The 25,119-nt window shown below is 43.1% G+C and overlaps 1 protein-coding gene across 6 annotated transcripts; it reads left to right on the top strand.

Moving 5' to 3' along the window:
- Positions 1-226: 226 nt before the first annotated feature.
- HMGA1 (high mobility group AT-hook 1) lies at positions 227-23,820 on the top strand. 6 transcript variants are annotated; one of them, XM_081865444.1, is made up of 6 exons: positions 227-648; positions 1,442-1,528; positions 9,656-9,764; positions 12,990-13,073; positions 17,650-17,700; positions 22,483-23,820. In XM_081865444.1, exons 3-6 carry the CDS (start codon positions 9,657-9,659, stop codon positions 22,537-22,539), a joined length of 300 nt encoding a protein of 99 aa, XP_081721570.1. In that variant the 5' UTR covers positions 227-648; positions 1,442-1,528; position 9,656; the 3' UTR covers positions 22,540-23,820. The 6 variants fall into 6 exon arrangements, with proteins under 6 accessions (XP_081721570.1, XP_081721569.1, XP_081721572.1 ...); XM_081865443.1 differs by lacking the exon at positions 1,442-1,528 and having other exon boundaries at positions 228-648; XM_081865446.1 differs by lacking the exons at positions 227-648; positions 1,442-1,528 and adding an exon at positions 1,099-1,225.
- The last annotated feature ends 1,299 nt before the right edge of the window (positions 23,821-25,119 follow it).

The raw sequence follows: 25,119 nt of genomic DNA, 5'->3' as shown, positions 1-25,119 counted from the left end.
CTCATCGGGTGAGGCTGTCGTCATTCTGCCATTGTTTCCCCCCTTTTGTTCTTGACAGTTTGCGGCTCCTGCAGCCACCTTTCGTTCCAGCACTTGCTTCTAACTGGAGCAGTCCTTTTAAATCACCCTTGCTGCTTTCTTTACATTTCCTCCACCCACAGGTGATGATGCAGTCTCCGAGTGGCTCCGCCCCCTCCCCTTTACCCTCTCTCTCTCTTCTCTCTCTCTCTCCTCTCTTCTCTCTCTCCTCTTCCATTGGAAGGGCTAAGCTCCCCTTAGCCAGCCTGCCCTTATTTAATTTGGAGTGTGATTTTGCTATTTTTAGCTTCTGGATTCTCTCCAGTGAGACTTAGAGGGGTATTTTTTTTCCCCTCCCCTTCCTTTTTTTCATTTTTTTTTTAATTCTGCAAATGATTTTGACCCAGCTTCCTTCCTCTTAGAACATTTTTTTTTATTTATATAAATAAGAGGGGGCCTGTCTGCTCTCGCGCTCTCTCTCTCTTTATCTCCCCCCCCCCCCGTGCGAGTCTCTCTGCCTTCTGCTTCAGATCTGCATTTGCAACCATCAGCAGCCAGAAGGGGGGTTTATTTTAATTTCATCACAACACACAAGGAAAAACACACACAGATTCGCGAATAAGAGCAATTGTAAGTTTCTGATTTCTAAAGGGGGAAAAAAGTTTGCGTTTATTTTATTAGCATTTGCAAAATTTATAACTGCGTTTTGCAAAGTCATTTTTAATTTGCCAAAAAAAAAAAAAAGAGAGAGAAATGTGTGTGCTCGGAATTTGCAATAGGAAGCAAGTAAGGCATGCGGAATAATGCACCCTCCTGCCTTTTATTCTCATCGTGCCTTGCGAGTGGAGGAGGGATATGTAAGTAGTGGGGGGATTCTTGGCAAAGCTTGCTGGGTTGGGAGAGGCAAAGTGGCCTTGTCTTTTTGAGATGGCGGGGTGCGATTCTGCGAAGCACTCCTGCCTTTAATACGAAATCCCAGGGCACTTGGTTCTCTTTTCTTTCGGGGGTGGGCGGCTTGACGCGGGTCTCGGTGTGATGGATGGGATTTCTCCCGCCTCCCCCGCCCCCCACCCCGGCTCAGTGCGGAAAGAGAGGAGGTGAAGGTTGGAAATGCTTTGCCTGGAAGGTTGCGCTCGGCTCCGGGTTGTCTCTCCCAACTTGCTCGCTTCTGCAAGGCTCCGCTCCGCTGTGGCGGCTGGTGTTTCAGGTTGCCCTGCCCCCCTCCTCTTTCTCGCACGCGGGGCTCTTTCGTTTTCAAATCGCGCGACACTACTTTCCTCCACTTAATAATTTTTCTTTCTTTTCTTGCAATATATTTCTTCCAATAGACATGCAGATCTGGAAATTGTGTGTGTGTGTGTGTGCAAATAGCAGGTAGTGCATTGAGCTAACTAGAAACACCCCCTTCCGCTCTTTTTTAAAGGGGCAGATCCCAGGCTATTCCTTTCCATTTAAAGAGAATCGGGATGATAATCAGAGCGGTAATATTGCAAGTGTCAAAAAACGGCTGGTAGGTTTGATTACGCTTTCTGCTTGGTGGAGTTGCTTCTCTCTCTCTTTTATAAAAAGGCGTTGTACTGTATAGCCTATATAGTTTCCTGGCTTGCATTCCTGAGCAACTGGTTTGCTATTGTTGGGTTTCCACGCTTCTCCTGCCCATGAAATGTGTGTGACTTCAGTTCGGTGCAAGGTGGCACTCGTCTCTCTCTCTCTCTCTCTTTTAATTGCATGCTCTTGCTGTATCTGCCTATCTTAGTCGGTGGATTGCTCACTTTGGAAATACTGGGGAAAGTAGAATTTTAAAAATGCGCCCAGTATGAAAGCGGTGTGACCGGCCGGCTTAATACTGCTGCTTGGCTAACTCATAGTTCAAGTGAGGTTAAACCGTGGGGAGGGGGCAGTGGAGAGAGAGGAAAGTTCAGCATTGCATCTAACTCTTGGAGATTTTGTGGGTGCTCCCCCCCCCAAACTATCATTTCACTTTAAGACATGTTTGATAGCAGAAACGGGGATGGAGGAGCCGTAGCTGTTGAAGCTCAGCCTCCCTCTCTCCCTTTCCTGCCCTAGAATGCCTCCTGCACAGTTTAAAGGAATTCTTTACCCGATGCTTCCTTTTTGACGAGGGGGACCACCTATGAAATCTAGGCTTCCTGGGGCTGGATTTATGATCTCTGCAGGACGCCTAAAGTCTCGGGTTGTTACCCTTTCTGTATGGCTTCAAACTCCTCCTCACCACCCCTTATCACTTCCTTTTATTGTGCTAGTTTTAAAGCAGAGTAAGTTGCTTTGCTTTTGAAAGCCCATCATCCGGGGCTTCAAAGAATCCCCTTGGAAAACCTCCTGCCCTCCTCAATCAAACAGGCTCTTCAAGTTCTCGGTTTTTGTTGTGTTGTGTGTGTGTATGTACGTGTTGTAAGAAACGGATCCATCCCTTAGGAGATGTCCCCGGGACGCCACGCTGTTTGGAATCGGGCCAGCCATCTTGGGCTTAAAGAGTTCTGGGTTTAAGCCACCATTTGCCTTTCAAAACTTATTTTGGCTGTTCAGCAGAGAGAAGCAAAGTAGTTAATGGCGCAAGTGAACTATTACCACATCCAGGGGGCGTGGGAACCTGGGAGTGGAATCGGCAGGTTTGTGTGTTGGAAGAACAACAGAGGATTGTTGTTCCTGAGGGTGGCAGGTTGTGGCTGCTGCTGGCATTTTAACTTCCTTTGGAGCGGAGGTGGCTCTCTCTCTGGCCTCCAGGGATGCAGAGATTTGTGGATAGGAGGATGATGTGACCTGGCACTAGCACCTTCTTTGTCTTTTTTTAAAGGGGCAATTTTATAAAAGAAATGTAATCCTAAATTTGGTGGGAGGCATGCTGACAGCAGTCCATGTTGAAAACAGGTCTGTGGTTTGCTTGTGGTCCCAAAGGCAACTCTATTTGTGGGGTGCTGTTAATACAGAATTGGCATATTGGTATTGTAGCGCAGAAATAAATAAATAAATAAAAAATCATTGTACCAAGTCATATAATCGTAGAATCAGAAGGGACCACAAAGGGCATCTAGTCCAACCCCCTGCAATGAAGGAATCTTTTGCCCAGCATGGGTCTCAAGACCACGTCTCTGATATTAAATGTCCCATGCTATACCAATTGAGCCACCCCAGTCTTACTAATCCAGTTGTTAGTCTATACCCCATGGACAATTGTGGTTGTTGAGATGCCAAGTGTGATGTAGACCCACTAAGGTAGAAATTAGAGAGCTTACTGTCCTGTTTCTGATAGGAAACAAAGTTCTAGAGGCAACTGGATGATCTAACTTTAAATGAGTCTTTTCTTTCTCTACTAGAGAATTACATATATGAAACAAATCGGAATAGCACTAGCTTTTGCAGTTCAACTCAATAACTGATTTGAGCATGTCATGCTAGAAATCTGGATAACACTTCACTTTCAGTTATTTGTACCAGCTTATTTTAACTGACTAACTGAAAATATTGCTGGGCAGTGAAGTTGTAGTTCTATCTGAATCACATGGGCACTAGACAGACATACACACAAAGGAATGGATTCTCTGCAAATGAAATTACCATCAGAGTTGCATACCCTCCAACATTTCTCCAACGAAAATAGGGACATCCCATTTCATAATGATAATTATACCATTTGGCTTCTCTAAATCAGCCCCTGGAAAATAGGGACACTTGGAGGGTCTGGAGTTCTTAGTACTTGTGCATATACTTTGATCATTTCAGGAAATTTGTTACTGTGAGCACAAGAGACAAGGCCTTTTCTGTGGTGGTAGCGTGACACTAGAACGCTCTCCCAATTACATTTATTTTTCTGTTGACAAATATGTTATTTGGATTTATAAAATATTAAAAGCCAATTATGATAGTTGTAATAAATATAGTTATGTTCTCATTAAGAACTGACAAAATCTTCAGACCACATACTCCTTACAGGAGAGGTTCACAAAAGACCAGAGTTTATTTTCTTGGATAAACTTCTCTTTCCAGTAGCACCTTAAAGACCAACTGAGTTAGTTCTAGGTATGAGCTTTCGTGTGCATGCACACTTCTTCAGATACACACAGTGTATGCACACGAAAGCTCATACCTAGAACTAACTCAGTTGGTCTTTAAGGTGCTACTGGAAAGAAAAAATTTTTTATTTTGTTTTGACCATGGCAGACCAACACGGCTACCTATCTGTAATTGGATAAACTTCATCACTGTATTTCTATGTCCAGCTTGTACGCCCCATATATCTTGTTACAGTGGTACCTTGGTTCTCAAATGCCTTGGTACTCAAACAATTTGGAACCCAAACACTGCAAACCCAGAAGTGTCCCAGTTTGCAAAGTTTTTTTTTGGAAGCCGAACATGCTCCATTTTGAGTGTTACGCTGAGGTCTGTCTGTTTTTGCTATTTATTTTGCGTATTGTTTTTGCGGCTTTTTTGTTTTGTTTTTGTGACATTGTGGAACCCAGTTCAGCTGCTGATTGACTGATTGTGTGACTGCAGTACATTCTTTATTGCTTTCATGTTATGGATCAGTGGTCTCGTTAGATAGTAAAATTCACGTTAAACTGCTGTTTTGGGGGTTGTTTTTAAAAGTCTGGAACAGATTAATCCATTTTGCATTATTTTCTATGGGAAAGCGTGCTTTGGTTTTGGAACGCTTTGGTTTTGGAACAGACTTCCAGAACAGATTAAGTTTGAGAACCAAGGTACCACTGTAGTTGTCCGGGTTCCCCCCCACCCCACTCTCCAATCTGCACTTCTATTCAGAATACATGTAGAGTGTCAAGACACTGTAGCTGCATACTTCAGTTTTGTGAGAGTCTTTTCTTCTGTACTAGGAAGGGAATCGTTTTGGGCAGTAGATAGAGGATCAGGGCTGAGTGTTGCAGCAAAAAGAGACCATATTTGCCCAGTCTTCTACAACAGTTTCCCTCTGTGGGGAAACCTATTTTATAGGACCAGCAACATTCTGCACTTACCGCGGCTCACCCTGCAAGGCTTTTCAAATAGAAGGTGTGCAATCTTCCTCAAAGATGTATTGATGCTTCCAGAATGTGATCTGATGGCAGTGGTTTAGTCTCTGATGAGCAGATCTATTTATCTGCACTGAAACCCATAACACTGCAATGTTCTTGACATATTTGAGTTTCTGAAAGCAAATACTTTTAAGTGCAACCCTGAACTAGCTCACTCAAAAGTGTCCCACTAATTTCAGTAGGACTTACTCCATAATAAGGTTTCATAGAATTGCAGTCATAAAGTGCCTTTTAAATATTTAAAGTTTTAAAAGAGTGTTTATATGAGTCTGTTGCTTTTCGTTAAAAAAAACAAAAACCCCACACACAACAATCTTGAGGATGTTTTTAAACTCATGAGTCACTTCCATAACTGAACATGAGTCAATTTACATATTTGTAAAAAGACTATGTGTTCAATGTTTGTGTGTCTGTCAAGGGTAGATTTTTATTTTTAAACATTATTCCTAGAAATATCTACATCCTGCAAGCTGCCAATTCCAAATCCTGAAATAACACTTAGCAGCCTTGTAAAAGCCCTTATAATGGGCAGATTAGGATTTTTCTGCAGTTTAAAAATAAATGTAACGTTGGTCAGAAAATGGACCTCTGTCAACGTTTTAGTTTACAAGCTGTGAGGACGGCTTCATTAACATAATCTTAGCCTTACCATAGTTGGAGCCTTTTTATCTGCTTGCTATACACTTGGGAATAAGAGTCAAAATATAAAAGTTGGTCTTCCATAGACAGCTACAGGTGGAGTTTGGAAAGTGCAATACAGCTTTGAATGAACGAATGAATGGCAATACAGTGGTACCTCAGTTTATGAACTTAATCCGTTCCAGAAGTCCGTTCTTAAACCAAAACTGTTCTTAAACTGAGGCGCACTTTCCCTAATGAGGCCTCCCACCGGTGTCCTTCCACCATTCAGATTCCATTTTAGGCGGAGGTAAAGTTCTCAAACCAAGACACTCTTTCTGGTTTTGCGGAGTTTGTAAACCAAATCATTCTTAAACCGGACTGTTCTTAAACCGAGGTACCACTGTACAGCTTTACCTGGGTTTGTGAGTCCTGTTCAAAAGTTCATAGATTTAATAGTCACATTCTTCAAACCTTCACATGAGGAGAACCCATCTCATGTTGCCCTTGCCGTAGACTAAGCATCAACTGAAGACATAAACTCTGGTTTATGTAAGGCAGGGACAGGGAACCTGTGGCCCTCTAGATAACAACTCCCATCAACCCCAACTAGCCTGGCTAGTGGTCAGGGCTGGCAGCAGTTGTAGTCCAACAACATCTGCAGGGCCACGGGTTCCATTTCTCTAGTGTAAGGCATTTTTTATTATATGACTTGAGTTCTTTACATGTTTGCTGTAGCAATAAAAGGAGGTGATACACAACACAGCCTTTGTTTGGCACAGCCGAGTTTATGTGTTCCTTTGTGGCTGGATCTCGGGTCTGGCCCAGCCCTTTCCTGCAGTTGCTATAAATCTCTCACCCCCTATAAATCTTTTACCACTGCATACCAAGAGCCCTAACTCTCCTTGGTCATCACAGCCCTCTCATCTGGTTTGGGTTTCCTCTGCTATAGCAGAGTATTCCTATAAGGCTTTTCTAGTAAGATGATGGAGTCTGCCATTCTGAACTGCTGCTATCTCAATGTTTTTCTCCTTTCTTCTTAGAATCTGTATGTCTGCATCTAGATAAGCACATCTGTGCTCAAAATGTGTACAAATGCTGGGAATTTCTCTATGCTATTAGAAAAGAGAATATAATGCTGTTCTATCTATTCTGGTCCATAGAAGAATTCCATGTTTACTCTTTTTTTGTTCAGGTGCTGTACTTCAGTTGCCCAGAAACCACCTCTGGCTAATGAGATTGTCCAGCTAGCCAAGTACTAAATGTGAAGTTGGGGATGCCAGTCTTCTAGAACTGGAAGCAGGGTGGTGCTTCCTCCAGTAGCATTTCAGATTGGCGCAGTGGTATTTGTTGTGTGGGAGTTGCTGTGTAGTGACTCCTGGTCCAAGGGGTCACCATGGCAACTGCTAGGCAGGTAGTCAATATTTCTGTGGCCCTATTTGTGATCCCTGTTTGATCCTGACTTCTCTTGCGGTGAGGGGGAGGTAGTTGATGGGGGAAGAGTGCTTAAGGGCCAAATGACACAAAAGCCTATGACTAGATCTGTATCCTGACACATTCATTGTTATCATAAATTGGAGGCTATGAGTGGAGCACTTGGGGGACTAGGGTTTAAATCTTTTCCCCAATAAATATCTTCTCTTCCCTACCCCAAGCTGTTAGCTCTACAGCACACAAAAAAGTAATCTCATGATAATTTCCTCTTCTCATTCCTTCCAGGGGCACAATAAACTCTGTATGACTCCTGCCCCACCCAGAGCAAGGTGGTGTTGCCATGGTGATAGTGGGCACAGTATATGCATGGGTTCTGGCCTTCAAGAGAAAAATAAGCCTAGGCTAGTTCAAAACAGCAGCCCTGCCTTGTGCCTGATTCTTCCTTCAATTTTATTAGGACCAACTAACAGTAGAGTTGAAAAAGGGACACACATCAATTCCTTCTCATCCAGCTCCCTCATTAGTGCCAGTTGTTCCCCGAGATCATCAGTAAAAAGTGTTCCTAATCTTAATCTAAAAGGCACATGCATGGGTGCAGAACTGACCTCCAGTTTAGAGCACTTCCTTACTGTGACAAGCAATTCCAAATCTGAGTGCTTCCTTTGAAACAAGGGGTTTTGCTGCATTAGGGTGCATGATGTAGAGGTGAGTCTTGCATTACATCAGAGGTTGGGAACATGGGGGCCTCCAGATATTGTTGAGGCTCCAGCCAGTCTGGCCAATTGTTAGGGTTATTATGGGGGTTGCAGTCCGTCAACATCTGGAGGCACACAGGTTCCCCATCACTGCTTTGTAAAGAAACTAAGAAGCCGAATACAGAGAAGGGTCATTGTTCCAAAGAGAGTTGTGAGTCCCCATCGTAATTGCCTGCTTCCACAATATTTACTGGTATTACTCATGGGAGCCCATTGTTCCAGTGTAAGACAATGGTGGTAAGGAAGGAGGCACAGAGTGCTGAGGGAAGCTGTGAAGGTAATGTTGTGACCATGAAACTTGAGATTATCCTTTTGATGGCTGGAGTGTCAGTGGTTGCTTTCTCAAGATATCATGAGCTATTAGTAATAATAATTATATTTGTGGGCCAAGATGGAAGGATGAATGCACATAACTCAAACGACTCTGTGGATCCCTTCTGCATTAACTGAACAAGGAATTTTGTCATCTTGTAACCTCATATTTTCTTTTTAGCCCACTCTTAGCATTTTTCTTTGCTCCTTATAGCATATTCTCTCCTTTCTACTCCCAGATCTATTTAACTTCCTCTTTTCTACCTATCCTATCACTTTTTCTTATTTTTTTACACTAACACAGGTCTCTTTATATCCCTATCTACCCCTGCTTTCTTCCTTTAGACTTCAAGTGCTTTTCTGCTCTGTCTTCTACTGAACTTTACAGCTGCCCATAAGTAATTCAATCCTCCTCCAGTCCAGATGTTTCCACTGGTAGCAAACCCAGGTTTACAGTCAAGGGAGTTGTAACCAGTCCTGGATCTTGTATATAGTGGTATGGTGTGTTTGCAGACATGTTCGACTACTTCATGTACTACATTTTAAGATGAGTCCCAAGAAATGTAACGTGAACTGCCTCTCTGATGGAGGCAGGCTCTCTCTCAATTATAGGAACCTAGCTGCAGCTGGTTGGCAAAACAGGACAGTGCTACCATATATATGCCTTTGAATTAAAGGGAAGAAAAAGTGATTCAAGCATTTCCCCACTCCCTGCTGTTAATGGGCGTATGAGAGCCACAGAAGGTGTCACGGAGAGGTGTGAGCAAGTTGCAGACAACTAGAATTCTCTAAGATCCATATCTGTCCATGGGTCTGGAGTCATGCAGGCCTGTTCTAGAGCTCCCATTTCTTTCTGTAAAACAGTTGACCCATATATCCAGATTCTGGAGCATGGGAAGCTGCCTTTAACTAAATTAGACCATTGGTTTATCTAGCTCAGTATGATCTGCACTCCCTGGCAGTGGCTCTCCAGAGTTTCAGACAGGAGTTTTTCCCCCAGCCCTACCTAGAAAGGCCAGGGATTTAACCTGAAATCTTTTGCATGCAAGGCATGCACTCTGCTACTGAGCTGCCTTCCTTCCCCAACTTTATCTGATACTGGTGGTCTATCAGATTTTTGATCAGTGTAATAAAAATACTACTTGCTGTTTTACTCTTAAAGGGGGGGGGGGACTGTGTTCACATTGTAAAGTCTACACTTAATCTCCTTGGATTTTTCTATACAAGGTCTCAGCTGTGTCAGAGTTCAGAGGCTTCAACAGTGGGGACATTGCTACTAGATAATGCCAATTTTAATATAAACAACAGTCTGATGATCCTGAGGTGGCCAGTTTGTGTGACAAAATCTACTTTCAGTTGCCAGGCCAATATTTGGAGACTGGATTGGTCCCGAGAGTACAACTGGTCTACATTGTGGGAGTTTTCACCTACTGTAACTTAACTTTTATTTTCATTTCTGCCTTTTAAAAGAATGAAGATGAGTGAATCCAGTGCAAAATCGAGCCAGCCCCTGGCTGCCAAACAGGACAAGGATGTAACTGAGAAGAGAGGACGAGGGCGGCCCAGGAAGAAGCCTCAGGTTTGTGGAAAGCTTCCCTTCACATTTTGCAAGCTGTGCTTTATCATTTCTCATTGACTACGGCTAGAGAAAGCTAAAACATGGTAAAAGGGTAATGTGGAGGAGCACTACCACCATGTAAAGGAAAGTTGTTGGTATAGTATGAGGCAGGAGATCAATAGGACACCAGCTTTTTATTGTCCTCTGGGGAGAAGGGCAGATTTGCCTGATGTTGGCAATAATCAAAGTAGTGACTTCTCTCCCACCCCCTCCACCTTGGACATGAGTGTCTGAAAGAATCTCACGCTCTGGGGATCCTTTGGTGCTCTGCAATCATCATAATGTTGTCCTCCCTGACCATGTAGTCAAAGACTTCTGAGCCACAAAATGATAGTTGGCCTATCTGCAATTGATATTGCTACCCTTGTGTGCCTTCTGCATCCCAGCAGAATCCCCCCCCCCTTTATAGTAACTATTCTGATCCTAGGGAAAATTGAGTTTCCCTGTAGAGATGGCTTCAGCTCTGGAGCTCCTCAAGGTGTTGAGTTGCATGATCCCCTGTTATGTGAGTCTTAAAAAGACCAGGTTCTAACTGAAGGAATCTTTCTGCCACAAGCCTTCATCATTTCAGGTCATCATTCTGTGCTTTGAGCTCACTGTCCTCTGCCCCTCTTGACTTCCTTTTCTGTGGTTTCTTGATGGGTATTGTTGATTGGTGTCAGTGCCGCCTGCAGTGGCGTATAAAACCTGCCCCGCAGTACCTTTTTATGCCTGCTTTCTACTGGTGAAAAGGACTATTTTTCTTACGTTCTAAGAAATGTGCCACCAGTATGATTGTGATCCTTCCTGCCTCCTCCAAGCCTGTTGTGCTATGTGTGTCAGGTAACTTATCAGTCATTGGAAGTGAGCAAGTTGTCACTCAGTTATGGCGCTAACCTTTTCACTGCAGTATGTTTGAAAGGGTGTCTTTCATCTAAATGTATGGATGCTTCTAGAATTGGGTTCCATTAGGGCTGGGGTGAGGGATTGTGCCACTCCAGATGGTGCCAGACTCAACTCCCAACAGCACTTTCCAGCATTTCATTTTTTCACTTTGATTTTAGTTGACCTCTTTTCATGGCTAATCCTCCCAAGGCAGCTCACAACGTATTGAAATAATGTGTTCCAATGTGCCAATGGTCAGGGGTGATGAGAGCTTTAGTTCAACATCTGGAGGGCCACAGGTACCTCATCCTTGCATTGGCCCCTGAGTAACTTTTATATGTAGCTAAAAGTTAAAAAAAGGCTGGGTTGAAAGAATTGCCAATATTTTCCCATCAAACTGATTACCTGCCACAGGAGCTTAAACATAATTTTGACTTTGAGTGGCGATACTCTTTAACACTGAGTTGATGTCTTCTGGATTCTCCTGTGCGTCTGCTCTTTTCTCCATATTCTAATATATTTATTTTCTGATAGACGTGAAATAGAAATCTTTTTGTGGCTTCTTCCATTCTAATATCGAGTCCTGACCTCTGTTACTGTGGGTCATATGTGGAAGAAGTAAAACCAAAACCTAGCTGCTACATCTGGCATTTCTATTAGCTGGTCAGAGGCAGCAGTGACATCTTCCTCCTCCCATCTGCCCAGGGTGGATTTGATTTAGGTCAGATTGATTTAAATCACAATTTAAATCACTAGTCAGTAAGACTTGATTTAAATCAATTTTTTTACAGAAAGACTCATTCTTGCTTGTATAATCTTAATATTTACAACCAGATGAAGGTTTCATTTTTGGAATAATAAATTTCCAGAGTAGTTTTTACAGTTATATAAAAAATACTGATTTGGGTATATTATTAGAAATACATAGACAGATAATTATGAAATTATTGTGAGGTTTAATAAGTTGCGTCTTTATTTTTTGACAACTTTTTTGCTGTATTTTATTAGAAGGAGGAAAATAATCATTTCCTTAATAACAATTTAAACAATTTATTTAACTAAAACAATAACATAGCATATGTATCCATGTTTGTTAACTGATGTGGTTAAACTTTTTTTTTTTTTTTAAACCAACTTAGCCTGAGTTTTAGCATGCAGGAAAAACTTAAAACAAATCCTTAGTTCCTGTTGAATAGCATTTGGACTATAATGTAACTTAAATAGAAAACTAGAAAGATTTTTTCCTCCAAAAGCATTTTATTTTAAAAATCCAATGTAAATTTAAAAAATTGATTTAAATTAAAAAACCATTTAAAAAAAATCTTTGATTTTTATCCACCCTGCATCTGCCTGAGCTCTCTGAATGAGACTGTTACTCTTGGGAAGGAGAAGACAGGGCTGCTGGTGTATTACTGATTGGCTATTAGCCGCAGCTATAAATGGAATGTGACGGGGAAATTAAAAACAGTAGCTGTGTGAAGCTTAACTTGACAGAATTGATATAATTCGCAATATACAAATGAATCTCCAGGTGTCCAGGCTGTGCTTTTGTTCATTGGGATGGGTGCCTAAAGTAATAAATGTACACTCCTGAGTTTACAGAAAAGGTTTTTGTCTTAAGATCTCATGGCTTGTATAGAAAAGCAGCTTGTCTCTTTCTACCCTCTACTACTTCCCATTCAAAAAAGTTCTGCCAAGTTGTTGGTTTTTTTTAAGGGGCAATGCCTTCTGTGTCATAAGAGTTACAAAGCTTGTGCATGTGTCTTGTGACCAATTCATCATGCAGTCTGAGTGGATCTTTGCCTTTCACCATGCATTGTGAGAACTCTGAAGAAATACAGGCCCCAGAGCAAACAGCTCTGCAATCGAAGGCTGTGCCCACTGCATTGTAAAGCACCAACTTGGTCAGTGTACAGAAAGGAAAATCTGTGTGTCCTACACTACTGAAGGTGTGCAGGCAATCATCAGTGGGGCATCTCCCAGCACTGTGCTTCAAGCACTGTGGGGCACATTCTTTGCCTAAACCAAGACTGATATGTGGGTATGGCGTTAACACTTTAACGTGAAGCTGTGCATCATTTCTAGCTGTTAACAAGATGGACTAATACCAGAAATTACTCTGTAGTGATTTTTCCAGTAGATGTCACACTTGTTTAAAAAAAAAACAAAAAAACCGTTGCTGTAGTTTTGTGGGATTTCTTACTTCGGTCACTGAAGCTTCTGGGAAGGAATCAGAAGGAACCTAATCTGCCTGGGACGATGTGCAGGCATATCTGCTCTTTATTGGCTGGCTGCTGACTATAATGTTATTTCTTTCTATAGCAAGAACCCACTGAGGCACCAACACCCAAGAGACCACGTGGTAGACCAAAGGGGAGCAAAAATAAGGCCACTTCAAAGGGAAGGGTATGTATTCTCAAGACTGGGCAGCAAATTTGAGTTCCTTTCCACCTACTTATACTCTTTTCTATACTACTAAACTGAAGATGACTCTTAAGGCTGCATCTGGAGTTCTGCCTGGACACACACAAAAAGAACACATCTTTTTCAATGGAAGAATGAGCCAGTCACAGGAAGTGTCAGTGGCATACTCCCCACACTCGTTTTATTGCGATACCTTTTCTTAGGACCTACTAACAATAGCAAAGTGGTGAGCTGTAGTTCTAATAAAGTTATGCCATCGTTCTCATACTGGATTTCCCCCCCCCCCAATGGTTTCTTGCTTATTGTCCTTTTGCGGGGGATGTTTTCTAATCTGTTCAGTTTGGGCATTTGAACTAAAATATAATCCCCTGAAGTTTTAAGAGCAAACCAAACTTCTTGGAAGAGGAAAGTTGGGTTCTAAGCCTGGCCAGTCCTTCCAACACCTAACAAAAGGGAACATTTGCAGGCAGAATCAGAAGTGGAGTATTTACTCCTCTCCAGCTGCCCACTGACTCTCCTCTGAAGTCCCCCCCCCCCAAAAAAATCAGTTTTTAACTCTTATTGGGAATGGAGGGGGCCTTAAAAGAGAAGACTCCGTAGATCATAGAATCATAGGATCACAGAATCATAGCGTTGGAAGAGACCACAAGGGCCATCAAGTCCAACCCCCTGCCAAGCAGGAAACACCATCAGAGCACTCCTGACATATGGTTGTCAAGCCTCTGCTTAAAGACCTCCAAAGAAGGAGACTCCACCACACTCCTTGGCAGCAAATTCCACTGTCGAACAGCTCTTACTGTCAGGAAGTTCTTCCTAATGTTTAGGTGGAATCTTCTTTCTTGTAGTTTGGAACCATTGCTCCGTGTCCGCTTCTCTAAATGCAAGAGTGTTTGCAAGAGTGTTTGAGCATTCAGTCCTCCCTTGTAAATGCTTGTCTCTGCAAACATTGAGACTAGAGACCATACATTTGGCCCTGTGTCAGACTTGAAAACTTAATTCGAAAAAGAGGCCTAGGATGTTGGATTTGTGGGGGAAGGAATACCAGAATCTTGCATACATCCAAATCTCAGCTATTGTGTGCAGAAGCTTTTTGAATTAGCTGAACAGCTGGTGACATTTGTTTGTTGTGACCATTTGTCCTGGCAGCTGGATTTCGCATGGCTGTAAAGAGCGGAAAGGGATATGCCCCATTCAGTTGTGCAGGATGAAGATGGGGAAAGCTTATTTTAATGGGAATCGAGGGGTGGGGATGGTTCTCCCCTCACACCTTGGCCCCAGTTGTTATACTGTGTCGCAGGCACCTGGCCATCGCATTCTCCATGCTGGTGGAGAGCAAAGTCTTGATGCCACTGGGTCCCATGTGGTTGAAACTGGGAGAGGGTTGGGAAGATAGTAAGCAAATGACCCCACAGTTGGTGACTTGACAGCTGTTTGTATGTGTATGAAATCCAAAACAGTGGACTCATTCACAAAAGAGCTTATTCTTCCTCCCTCCCCCCTCCTTCCACAAGTAGATACCAAGAAGGATCTTTTTAAGTGTCCAGCTGCTTTTGAGCAGCAGATGCCTGGTCCTGAATTGGCAGCCAGGCTGCAGAGGTTATTTCAGTGGACACCTCAGCTTAACCCAAGCCCTTTCGCCATCTGTTCCAGTGATAAATGCAAAGGGAAGGGAGGATCCAGCAAATGCTGGAAACAGTTGCCCCTGCCTGTTGTGCACCTGGCTCCCCACAGCCGCTGTGCTCCCTCCTCCCCTCTCACTTGTAGGCTTTGTAAAGGAGACTCTTGCATAGTCAGTTGACTCCAAGTAGGGAGTTAGGGATCTTGCTTCTGCAGCGGCTTGATGCAGCGACATTTCAGTGATTTGAAGAAACTACTTGATAGGTTCATATTGTCATTAGTTGCCTTTGAATGCCTCCTTCACTGTGTTGGTTAAATGGTACCATCCGATTTGCAGTCCACTTCAGCACTGAAGCAGCTGCTTTTGGTGCTCTTGTTGCTTCCTACTACATCATGTGATGGTACTTGCATTGCTCTGCAGGTACCTAACTCCTTTCAGACCATTCGTTGGGCCTTTTTGGACCTATAGTGGCTGCTGCAGAGGTTTGAGCAAACTGACACCGGGCTGCCCTGGTGGCCTTGCTTTAACACCTGTCCAGACCGCTTCCCCTACAGCTGGTTTCTCCTCGTATCGCCGAACCAGAACAGGAAGGACATGTCATGCAAATGATGTACCCAAGAGGTCTCCGAAACAGTCGCTCTCCTGTTCTTTGGTCACCCACACTGATCCTGCTAGTCCCACAGAGATGCTTGGGGACTTTAGGTGTTTGGTGTGCTGAATTGTAATGCTCACCTGTCTACTTTGAATCACACAGCCACAGTTTACCCAACTAGTTAAAAGTGGAACAATAGGGTTAGGCTGTCAGTAGGTTAGGAATGGTTTGGGATGCTGTACCTGATGGTTGGGGAACCTGTAGCCTTCCGGATATTACTGGAGTCGCATCAGCCACTGCCAGAATGGTAAGAAATCAGGAATCATTTAGGTATGCCACTACTGCAGCCAGTGTTTCGTTAGCCCAAAAATGGAAAATGATGGAGTTCCCAGAATGGCAATGTAAACTGATGGAATATACGCCGCTTGTGGACCTAACACATAAAATAAGAGGACAAGAAGAACATACGTTTAAAGAAGATTGGAAAATGTTTATTGAATATATGGGGGGGGGGGAATTGTGTACACTTGAAAACGTTGGCAGCATTAAGATAAATTCAACAGTGTAAACAAGTTTTGATGGATGTAATAATGGAATACGGAATGGTTTAATTATGTAAAATATGCAGGGATTTATGATATGCAAAATGAACCATGGAAAGAGAAGAAGGGAAGTTATTGATATTTTAAGGTTCTTTAAATGAATATTATAAAATGTAAAACAGAAAATTTAATAAAAATTATATATAAAAAGGGGAATCATGGGAGTTGTAGCCCAACAACATCTGGAAAGTCACAGGTTCTCTCTCACTGTTGTAGCCGGGAACCATCTGTCAAAATGTCCGTCCAAGTTGATAGGGATCAAACATCAGTCTTCTTCATTGGCCCCTTAAAGGTTTTGTGTATAATAAGCACCAATAAAAGATATTCAGGGAGAAAAGATACTTCCACGAATTTCCAAGAATGGGGTGTGTGTATGTTTTGGTTTTAAACCTGTTTTGAAAACACGCGACTCATATCCTGCATGCTTCTGAGTCATGGGGCTGGAGCCCAGATGGCTCCTTTTGGAAATGGCTGTGATGGTAAGGGATGACAAGGGATGGACTTGTGGCACTGACCCCAAAAGGAAAAGCCAAGAGACAACTGCCAGCCCCAAATGTTCAAGCCCTCATGAGTCACATCCTCTGATTGTGAGATTAACTTAGAATTCATGAGATTTTGCGTGTTTGTAATATCTCCTTTTTGAGTACATTTGAAGAGTCTTGTTTTTAATTTTCCTTGGCAGCTGTGAAGGTCGCCAAATGTGCAGTTTGTGTGTGTCTACACACCAGTCTTTCCCAACCAGGTGCCCTTCAGATGTTTGGGACTACAACCCCCATCAGCCTCAGTCAGCGTCGATAGTGGTTAGGGATGATGCGAATTATAATCCCACATCTTTAGGGCACCAGGTTGGGGGAGGCTGGTATATAAAGAGACACTGCCAGGGCCCCCAAACCAAGTGCCGCCTTCTCCCCTGCTCTACTCTGGTCACAGTGTCCCCCACCCACCTGCTCCACTCACACTTCAACTGTACAAGGTGATTTTTTTACAGGATTCTCCACTTAAATCAGAATTGGACTATATGACCCTCTTTCTCAAAGTTGGGGAATCCCTTTGGTTGTTTCTTAACGTTTGCATTTTGTATACCTTCTGAAAATTTAAAAAAGGTTTTAAAAATAATAATAACAGAAATAATAGAATCGGACTATATAACCACGTTTATATTCTAGAGCAGGGATTGGAAACTTGGAGAGCCAGTGTGGTGTAGTGGTTAAGAGAGGTAGACCCGTAATCTGGTGAACTGGGTTCGCGTCTTCGCTCCTCCACGTGCAGCTGCTGGGTGACCTTGGGCCAGTCACACTTCTCTGAAGTCTCTCAGCCCCACTCACCTCACAGAGTGTTTGTTGTGGGGGAGGAAGGGAAAGGAGAATGGTAGCCGCTTTGAGACTCCTTCGGGTAGTGATAAAGTGGGATATCAAATCCAAACTCTTCTTCTCTTCTTCTTCTTGTGGCCCTCCAGAAGTTCAGCTACAACATTCAACCCTGGGCAACATGGTCATTGGTGTGGATGGTGGGAATTATAGTTCAACAGCATTTGGAGGATTAGAGGTTCCTTGTCCCTGTTCTACAGCAAAAAGCTTCCTCTCTAAGGAATACCAGCTGTTAACATGAAACCTGCACTGCTGTTGGTATTTAAGAAAGAAGCAAAAGACCCAAAGACTCAAACAATGGTCTGAAATAGGCCTGAGTGTCTGGCAAAGGCTTGTTATGTTATCTTAAAGCTTTGCTCTTTCTATTCTGTCTGCCCAGAAAGCTGCTGTGACACCTGGGAGGAAACCTCGAGGCCGACCCAAAAAATCAGTAAGTTTTTGTTTTCTGTTCAAGAGAAATAACACTTCTACTGGAAGAAATGGTGTGTACTTTCTCTGTTTCTGTTTTAAGACAAGATGCACATCACTGCAGCTAGCTAAAGGCTTTGTATCCATAATCTGTTCCTGAATACTGGGTTCTCTAGTTAGGGAGAGATAGTACAGTGGTACCTCGGGTTACATACGCTTCAGGTTACATATGCTTCAGGTTACAGACTCCGCTAACCCAGAAATAGTGCTTTAGGTTAAGAACTTTGCTTCAGGATAAGAACAGAAATTGTGCTGCGGCGGCAGCAGGAGGCCCCATTAGCTAAAGTGGTGCTTCAGGTTAAGAACAGTTTCAGGTTAAGAACGGACCTCCGGAACGAATTAAGTATTTAACCCAAGGTACCACTGTATATGGAAACCACGTGGTTCTGTTACGTTTCTAATTGGTGTTTCCTATTGCTATTGCTTTTGAACCTTTGGTTCCTTTCACCTTTGAGTGCATGCGCACACAAATATCCTTACTCCTCTACAGTACAGTCAGCAGGAGGCTGGTATACTCTTCCTATTTTCCCCAGGAAGTGATGTGTATCTTGCAAACTAGGAAACAGGAAATACTCAATTTCAGCGTAGTTGAAAGCCCAAGTTTAAAAATGCTATGATACAAAGAGGATGCAGCATCTCTGTATTTGAGCTTGTTTGGTGGCCCTCTGAATTCAGAGGCCAAATGGGGTAATATGCAACTGTGTTGTGGATCTGGAGGCCCCGAGAAACTGCAACAGATCCTAGTCTTGCCTGGCAGCTATTTATGCAGCATGGAGGAGCTTGTTGGGACTATATTGGAAGCCCCAAGGGCTGTGCTGCTCGCAGGTATTTCTATCTTTGGTCCCTTGGGGGTTTCTTCATGGCATATTCTATTTTTAAGCAAAGCATCATTTGGGCTTCTTCCTCACACTATGTTTCCATTTTATAAGTATTCCTAGTGTGTTCTCCCTCTTGCCCACAGCTGAGTAAGAGGAAGTGGCTTGTTCTTTATTAGCTGGCATAGATGTGGTGTTACAAGTGTGGCATTTTGCATTCCTGCAGAGTGAGTTTCAGACAGTTTCATATCGCCTTGCTTATGTTAAGTAACCACTGTATTTTGCCGCCAGTAAGGTGTTCTGGACTGTCTTCAAGCATTCACAGACAGAATGAGATTTTCCAAATGCAGTAAGCAGTACTACTAGGACCAGTCACTTGCCTGACTTTACTATAACTTCAGGCTGTTTCTCATTTCTGATAATGTTGAAGCTCTGTTTTATGCCCTTCCTATGCCTGACACTCTGGAAATGAGATGGGACCACTGTAAAATAAAGAAGCGGTTCATATGAACATGGGTGGCTATGCTGAAGTATACAAATTTATGTCGCATGTAAAATCACCTCTGAACTTATACATCTTAGGAATATTGATGTCAGTTGAGCCTGTAAAGGTGAGAAGTAGAATAATTCACCCCATTGTCTGGATGGGGAACTTCTGGAGTCACACTGAATGCCAGACAGGGACTCCTGTCCTTTTTGCAGTGCATTCTTGCTGTGTTTTTCATTTTACTTTGTGGGTAGGGGGTAGAGCAACACTGCTGCCCGGACACAGCTAAACTAAAATAATTGATTTCTCATCTGTTTTCTATGGGTAGCTCTTGCTTCTGTTTTGGGAAAGCAAAGTTGGGTGGACTGTGGATCTATCAGGTTAGTGGCTGAGGTATAGATTGAGGTATAGATTGTTAAGTATCAGATGGGGGCTAGAGGAGAGATGGAGCTGTGATCTGCTCAAAAGCCTCAATTTAGTATCTTGGACAGAGGCATTAGGATTGCAGGATGTGTGCCATGAGTCTTTCACTCCCTTTTCTGTAACTGGGATGTTGAAAGACAAAGGAACGAATACTTGTTTCCCGTTCTGAAGAACCACCTCACTGCAATGGCATAATTAATAAAATGCTTATTAAGCATTTTAAAGCATTTTTTTAGCATATTGGCACACAGCAACATTTTTTCTGCTGCTAATTTTTTAAAAAGCTTTTAAATATTCAGAGGCAGGTGTGCCATCGTGTTTCTGAGCGCAGAACGCTCTGCTCTTTCCATCCTACCCCCAGAGCATTAGAAGTAGCTGATGGCGCCGCGACTCAAAACTGTCCCCAGCCACCAAAGTATGAGCTGAATGTAGGGCAACCCTGCCAGAAGCAGCTGACTGGAAACACTCCTAATAGGCAGAGGCAGCCTTCCAAAACATGGAACCAGAATTGCAGCAAGGGTTTTTTGTTTGTTTGTTTGTTCCTCCTTCCGACGCTGCCATAGAACAATACAGACAAAAGCATCTGGCCTTTATAATTTCTCTCCCCCCCCCCCAAAAAAAAAATGGCAACAGGAATGGAGACCTTGGATTCTTCTGCTATGGCTAAACTGCAGCATTCTTCTGCCTAAAGTCAACACTGCTGAGATGACTGGGGGTGCCCATGAGCTCAAATCTACAGATGAATTATAGGCATTTCTGGATTCCCACGGGCATCTGGTTGGTCACTGTGAGAATCCTAGACTTGATGGACCTTGGCCTGATCCAGCAGATCTCCTCTTACTGTCATGCTCTTCTTGGAAGGGTGGAGGGTCATGGCACATAGGCTTTGAGATTCTTTCCACAACCCTTTGTAGGTGAGAATGAAGCCAACAGGGTAGTTGACAGAGCTACCTAAGAGAAAACCTCTTCTCATATGTACCTGTGCCCGAAGATCTCCCTCCTTGAAATGCCCCCTCATTCTGAAGTATGGTGGGTGGCCACAAAAGAGAGGCTTTTTAGTAGTGGCTCCCCATTTGTGGAATGTTCTCCCTAAAGAAGCTTACCCGGCACTCACTACTAAGCTTTTGGTGAACGCCAAGGACCTTCCTCTTATCCCAGGCCTTAGTATTTTAATGGTTCAGCATTAAATTTTAGTCTGTTTTAATCTGGTGGTGATTGATTTTGCTTTTGTCTGCCTGATTATGCAGAAGTAGAAGGTTGTTTCTTGTTGTGGCTTAGCTAGTTCACACTGGATTGTGCTGGATGAACATCTCCTAAAGGTTTTTGCATGTCACTGACAATGCATAATATTTTATTGGGGAGCTATGTGCTGGGCCTGGCCATTGTGCTGAGGATAGCATTGGGTTTCCCCCCACAACTGTGATGGTGATCTTGCAACTGCAAACCTGAAAAGTCCTATACCTTCTTACCTGGGAACAAGCCCCATTGTCTCAATGGGGCTTACTTTCAAAAAGACACATAAAGGATTGTTCCAGTTGTCCTTAAAGCTGCTGCATGCTTTTCTATAAAATCAGCTGGCGATGTTAAGTTGCTCTGAATTTTATATTGCAAATGTCCAATGCCTGCATGCAGCCGTTCCTGTTCTCTTTATGCAAGTCTGCCAAATGTTTTCTGGTTTTAGGCTAGCAGCCCACTCTCCAAGAAGCAGAGAGAGGTTAAGTAGCATCAGTCATTTCCTCCTTTGCTAAATGAGGTCTCTAGCCCTGGAACTTGCTGTACAGACTTGGCAGGCACATTCCACAGTGGCTTAAATGTATATTTTTATGAATGAAACTCAAGGAAGTGGAGGTTGCTGACTCACACGCACACTCAGCCATGACTCATCTCATTCTGACAGCATTGGTAATTTTTTTTTTCAAGAGAGCAGGCGGGAAAGACCTCCTTGAAGAAATATGTTCCCTTCAAACACAAACAATTGCTTTTTAGGGTTGGATGGGTGTGGATAGCGGTTCTACGCATTGAGTGGGCAGAAATGGTGGATTCAGTGCGAGTTTGGATTAGATGGCTTTCTTAATGCTTGTGTCCCCCTTGTGGCAGACTGGATATATTGACTAACCACTACATCTGAGGCTCTTCATGCAGAGTTTGTACTATGGTATTGGAATACATTAACAGCCAGAGGATGACTTTAAATAATTGGGGGGGGGGGTTTAATTAGCGTTCTGTGCTAGACTCCACTCCAGCATTCCTTCCAATACAAGCCTCCTGTTTCTAGATGTGTCTGCTGCTGCTGCTTTAGCAACAAAGGTGGTATGTATTGTACCATCAATGCTAGCAGGATGGGCATCTCTACAAGTTTCTGCCCATCTTTCTGAATTTTTGAAGACATTGAGTTTTACTGCAGGTGTTCTTAGGAGCTAGCTGCTGCATGGACTTGAAGGAACAGGAGTGGCACCAGGGAGAAATATAGAGGTCAGCCAGTTGAATACTTGTGCAAGCTCTACTTAAAGGGCTGGAGAAGAACATTTCCCTTGGGAGCATGGCCTTCAGGTTTCCATTTGACCCAGAGTGCAGTAAATTGGCCCCCCACCTGCTTTTCAATGCCATAGTTCAGTCCTAGGTTATATAAAGTAGTAATTTTAGTTCTTTAAGGCAGCCTTCTCCAACCTGGTGTCCTCCATATGTTCTTGAACTCCTGTTGGTCCCAGCCATCATGGCCAATGGTTAGGGATAATGGACATTGCTATCTAAAACAGCTGGAGGGCACCAGGTTGCAGAAGGCTGCTCCAGAATAAGACTGTGTTAGGAGTGTGTCTGATGCAGCCAAATCCTACACATCTTTGACTAGCAAATAGAGTGATCTGCATTGGAGGAATTGGCTAGCAGGTGGCCTGATCTCCTGCAGTTCTCTTACACATGCTTTGGTGATGATACAATGTGGATTAGACTCCATCAAAGTACAATAGACACACACCTCTCCCCAAATGACTCTTCCAATCCTTTTTCTCTCCCTTTACAGGAGAAGGATGAAGAAGAGGTCAACATCTCCCAGGAGTCGTCGGAAGAGGAGCAGTGAAAATAGTCAACTGGTTCTACCTCGCAATTCAGTTTTCCTGTCTCTTGTCAAGTTCTGGGACTGAGGAAGGAACAAAGAATCCTCACCCCTTTCCTGACCCACCTTTCCCAATGTTCTCACAGTCAAAACGGCAACACTGGAGTACAGTGTAAAACAAATCAGCCATCACGTTTGATGTGTCATGTTCAATGGGAGAACCATGTATCTTGTTTTCCCCTCTCATTTGACAGGGTTAAAGTTTTAGCCTACCAGTTCATGTAGTTCTATATTATATTGGTTGTTTGGGGGAGGGTGGGGTTTTTTTGTTTGGGCCTGTCTCTTCAATTACACTCCTTGTAGAGAAAGGAGTATATAAATCTTTATAGTAACCACTTATTCATGTTGAACAGAGTGGGGCAGTCTAGTTTTTCCTTATCAACCCTGATCTCCCCTTGTGCATTGTGTGCATTTTTCTGGAAAGTAGGCATTTTGGAAAAAGCCAAAGCATTGAAATGGAGGCTAATGATAAGTTTTTGCTGTTTTCCTGGTTAATGGTTTTAGAGGATTTTTGCCTGTTTTTATGCTCAGTTTCCTATGCGTCAATAATAACATGGCTCCTCACAGCAAGCCCCATGCATTCTAGTCAACAGCAATGCAATCTAGCCCCAGACAGCTGCCTTGGAGCTAAAACAGTTTAGGTTTGCCATAGGCAAGATAAGTTGGGAGCTTTGTTTGGCTCTCATCTGCCAATGGGAAAGCTCTTTCCAACAACTGCAAAAGTCCCCCTCCAATCTGTTCCTCTTGTAGCCCCAGCTCCTGCTCAGGGGTCTTGCAGATGGAAGCCCACACCCAAAATATTTTTTCCCTCAGTCATTCTGCACACACAGGACTACTGGATCTTTCTTGAAACCGGAGATGACTTTGCCAAGACCAAGGAAAACAAGATGGCAGAATCCCCCCTTCCCTGGGTCTCTTTTTGGGTTATTTTCTCCATTGGAAATAGCACAGTTAGTGTGTTTAGTTACAGTTGTCTTTCCACAACATGTTGTCTTTCAAGGTTTTTTCTTTTTCCTTCATTCACAACTACCTCTGGATAATTTTAAGTTTCATTCTCTTAAAACATGGAGATGCTGCTGTTTGGTTGCTGCTGCTTCTGATGCTGCTGTACCGGTTACAAAGTTTTATTATTCCAACAGGTTCTGTCTGGTTTCTTTCTCTGGAACTGACGTTTTACACTATAGATGATTTAGTTTGAGTTGACTTTCTAAAACGATTGTGCTATTAAAAAGGGAAAAAATACAACATTTGTCAGACTGGTGAGTAATTGGGGAAAGGTTTTTTTGTTTTGTTTTTGTTGTTGTTTTGCAGACTGGCCTCATTTCTATGAGTTGGCTGCCCATGAAGAATACTGGGTTCCTACCATATTATCCAAAACTGCGAGCTACTTCTGACAAACTGTAGGTGTGGGCTTCTTTAAGCCCCCATCCTTGAAGGCTTGAGGAGACTGCATTGGATAGCCTTTAATGTTGGTTCAAATTTTAAGAGCGCTTCTGGATGAAGAGCTTGGTGTGCCATGTAAATTCCTGTGCTGATTGTGTCTTGTTCAGCTTGGGAAATTACTGTGATTACCATGGTGGCAGTCCAAATTGGAGGCTGCGCTGCACTCCTGTCCCCAGGACCTAACTTGGTTCTAGTATCTGTTGCTTATATGCATATACTTTGATTTTAATAATGCAGTTGCTCAGAGAAGCTGCTGACTGGATGCATAGCCCATAACCTGACAACATCTTAGTTCAGGGCTTTCTATCCAGGGGGTAGCTTAAGATTGCTGCATAATTCTTTAAAATTGATGGGTCTTTCCTCTTCCAAGACCAATAAGTGGCTCTGTCTCTCTTGTGCCCAAATGCTCTAGATATATGCAGTAATAGCCCTGTTGTTGCTGAAATAGACATCTTTCTAAACTTGGATAACATGATTTGCACAATGCTGGAACAAATCACTTCTTCAATTTCCAGGTTGAGGATTAATGTGGTGCTTAAATTATATGTTAGCATGAAGTTGAGGGGAGAGACTAAACTTCACTGTTTACCATTAACCAGCTACCTGTCCATTTCAAATTTTTACAAGGTTATAGTTGATGTATCAGGGAAATGGGAAGAAAGGGACAGTCTTTTTTTCTGCCTCTTAAAATGTAAAGAGTTGGTTGGTCCTCCTCCCCCCCCCCCGCCCTGTTTGATGTTTTCAGCAAATTAAGGCCATGGGTCTGAAATCAAATGTGAGTTCTGAACTATGATAATGTCTAACTTGCCTCAACTACTCAAGAACAGACAGCCGAGGGGGAAGGAAGGTGTGAGCAGTGGTTTGTAGGCTGCTATATGAATCTCTGATCCATTGCTAAAGATTTCTTGATTTCCTATTTGCAGTTTACTTGAATAAAACACTTGATGTTTCAAGCCTTCCCTTTTGTGTTTTGTTTCGGGAGCATCTGTGATTGCTACCTTCTAAGCTGGAGTAGATGAGACCACAGCTTACAGGTTAGCAGTCCTGCACGCAGCAGGCCAAACCAGGCATCTGAACTTGAATGAGCTTCCCCAAAAGGCA

This window comes from Podarcis erhardii (genome assembly GCF_964252035.2).
Source record: "Podarcis erhardii genome assembly, chromosome: 6".
In the NCBI taxonomy this organism is placed as follows: Eukaryota; Metazoa; Chordata; class Lepidosauria; order Squamata; family Lacertidae; genus Podarcis; species Podarcis erhardii.
Note: the sequence above shows the minus strand (reverse complement) of the source record. Positions and strands in the feature narration are given on the sequence as shown.

What these genes read in the sequence shown, in the direction of transcription:
- HMGA1 (XM_081865444.1), top strand. Translation starts at nt 9,657, where the DNA reads ATGAAGATGAGTGAATCCAGTGCAAAATCGAGCCAGCCCCTGGCTGCC. An exon ending in GGCCCAGGAAGAAGCCTCAG is followed by an intron (nt 9,765 to 12,989) that starts GTTTGTGGAAAG and finishes TTCTTTCTATAG; the next exon opens with CAAGAACCCACTGAGGCACC. An exon ending in AGGCCACTTCAAAGGGAAGG is followed by an intron (nt 13,074 to 17,649) that starts GTATGTATTCTC and finishes CTGTCTGCCCAG; the next exon opens with AAAGCTGCTGTGACACCTGG.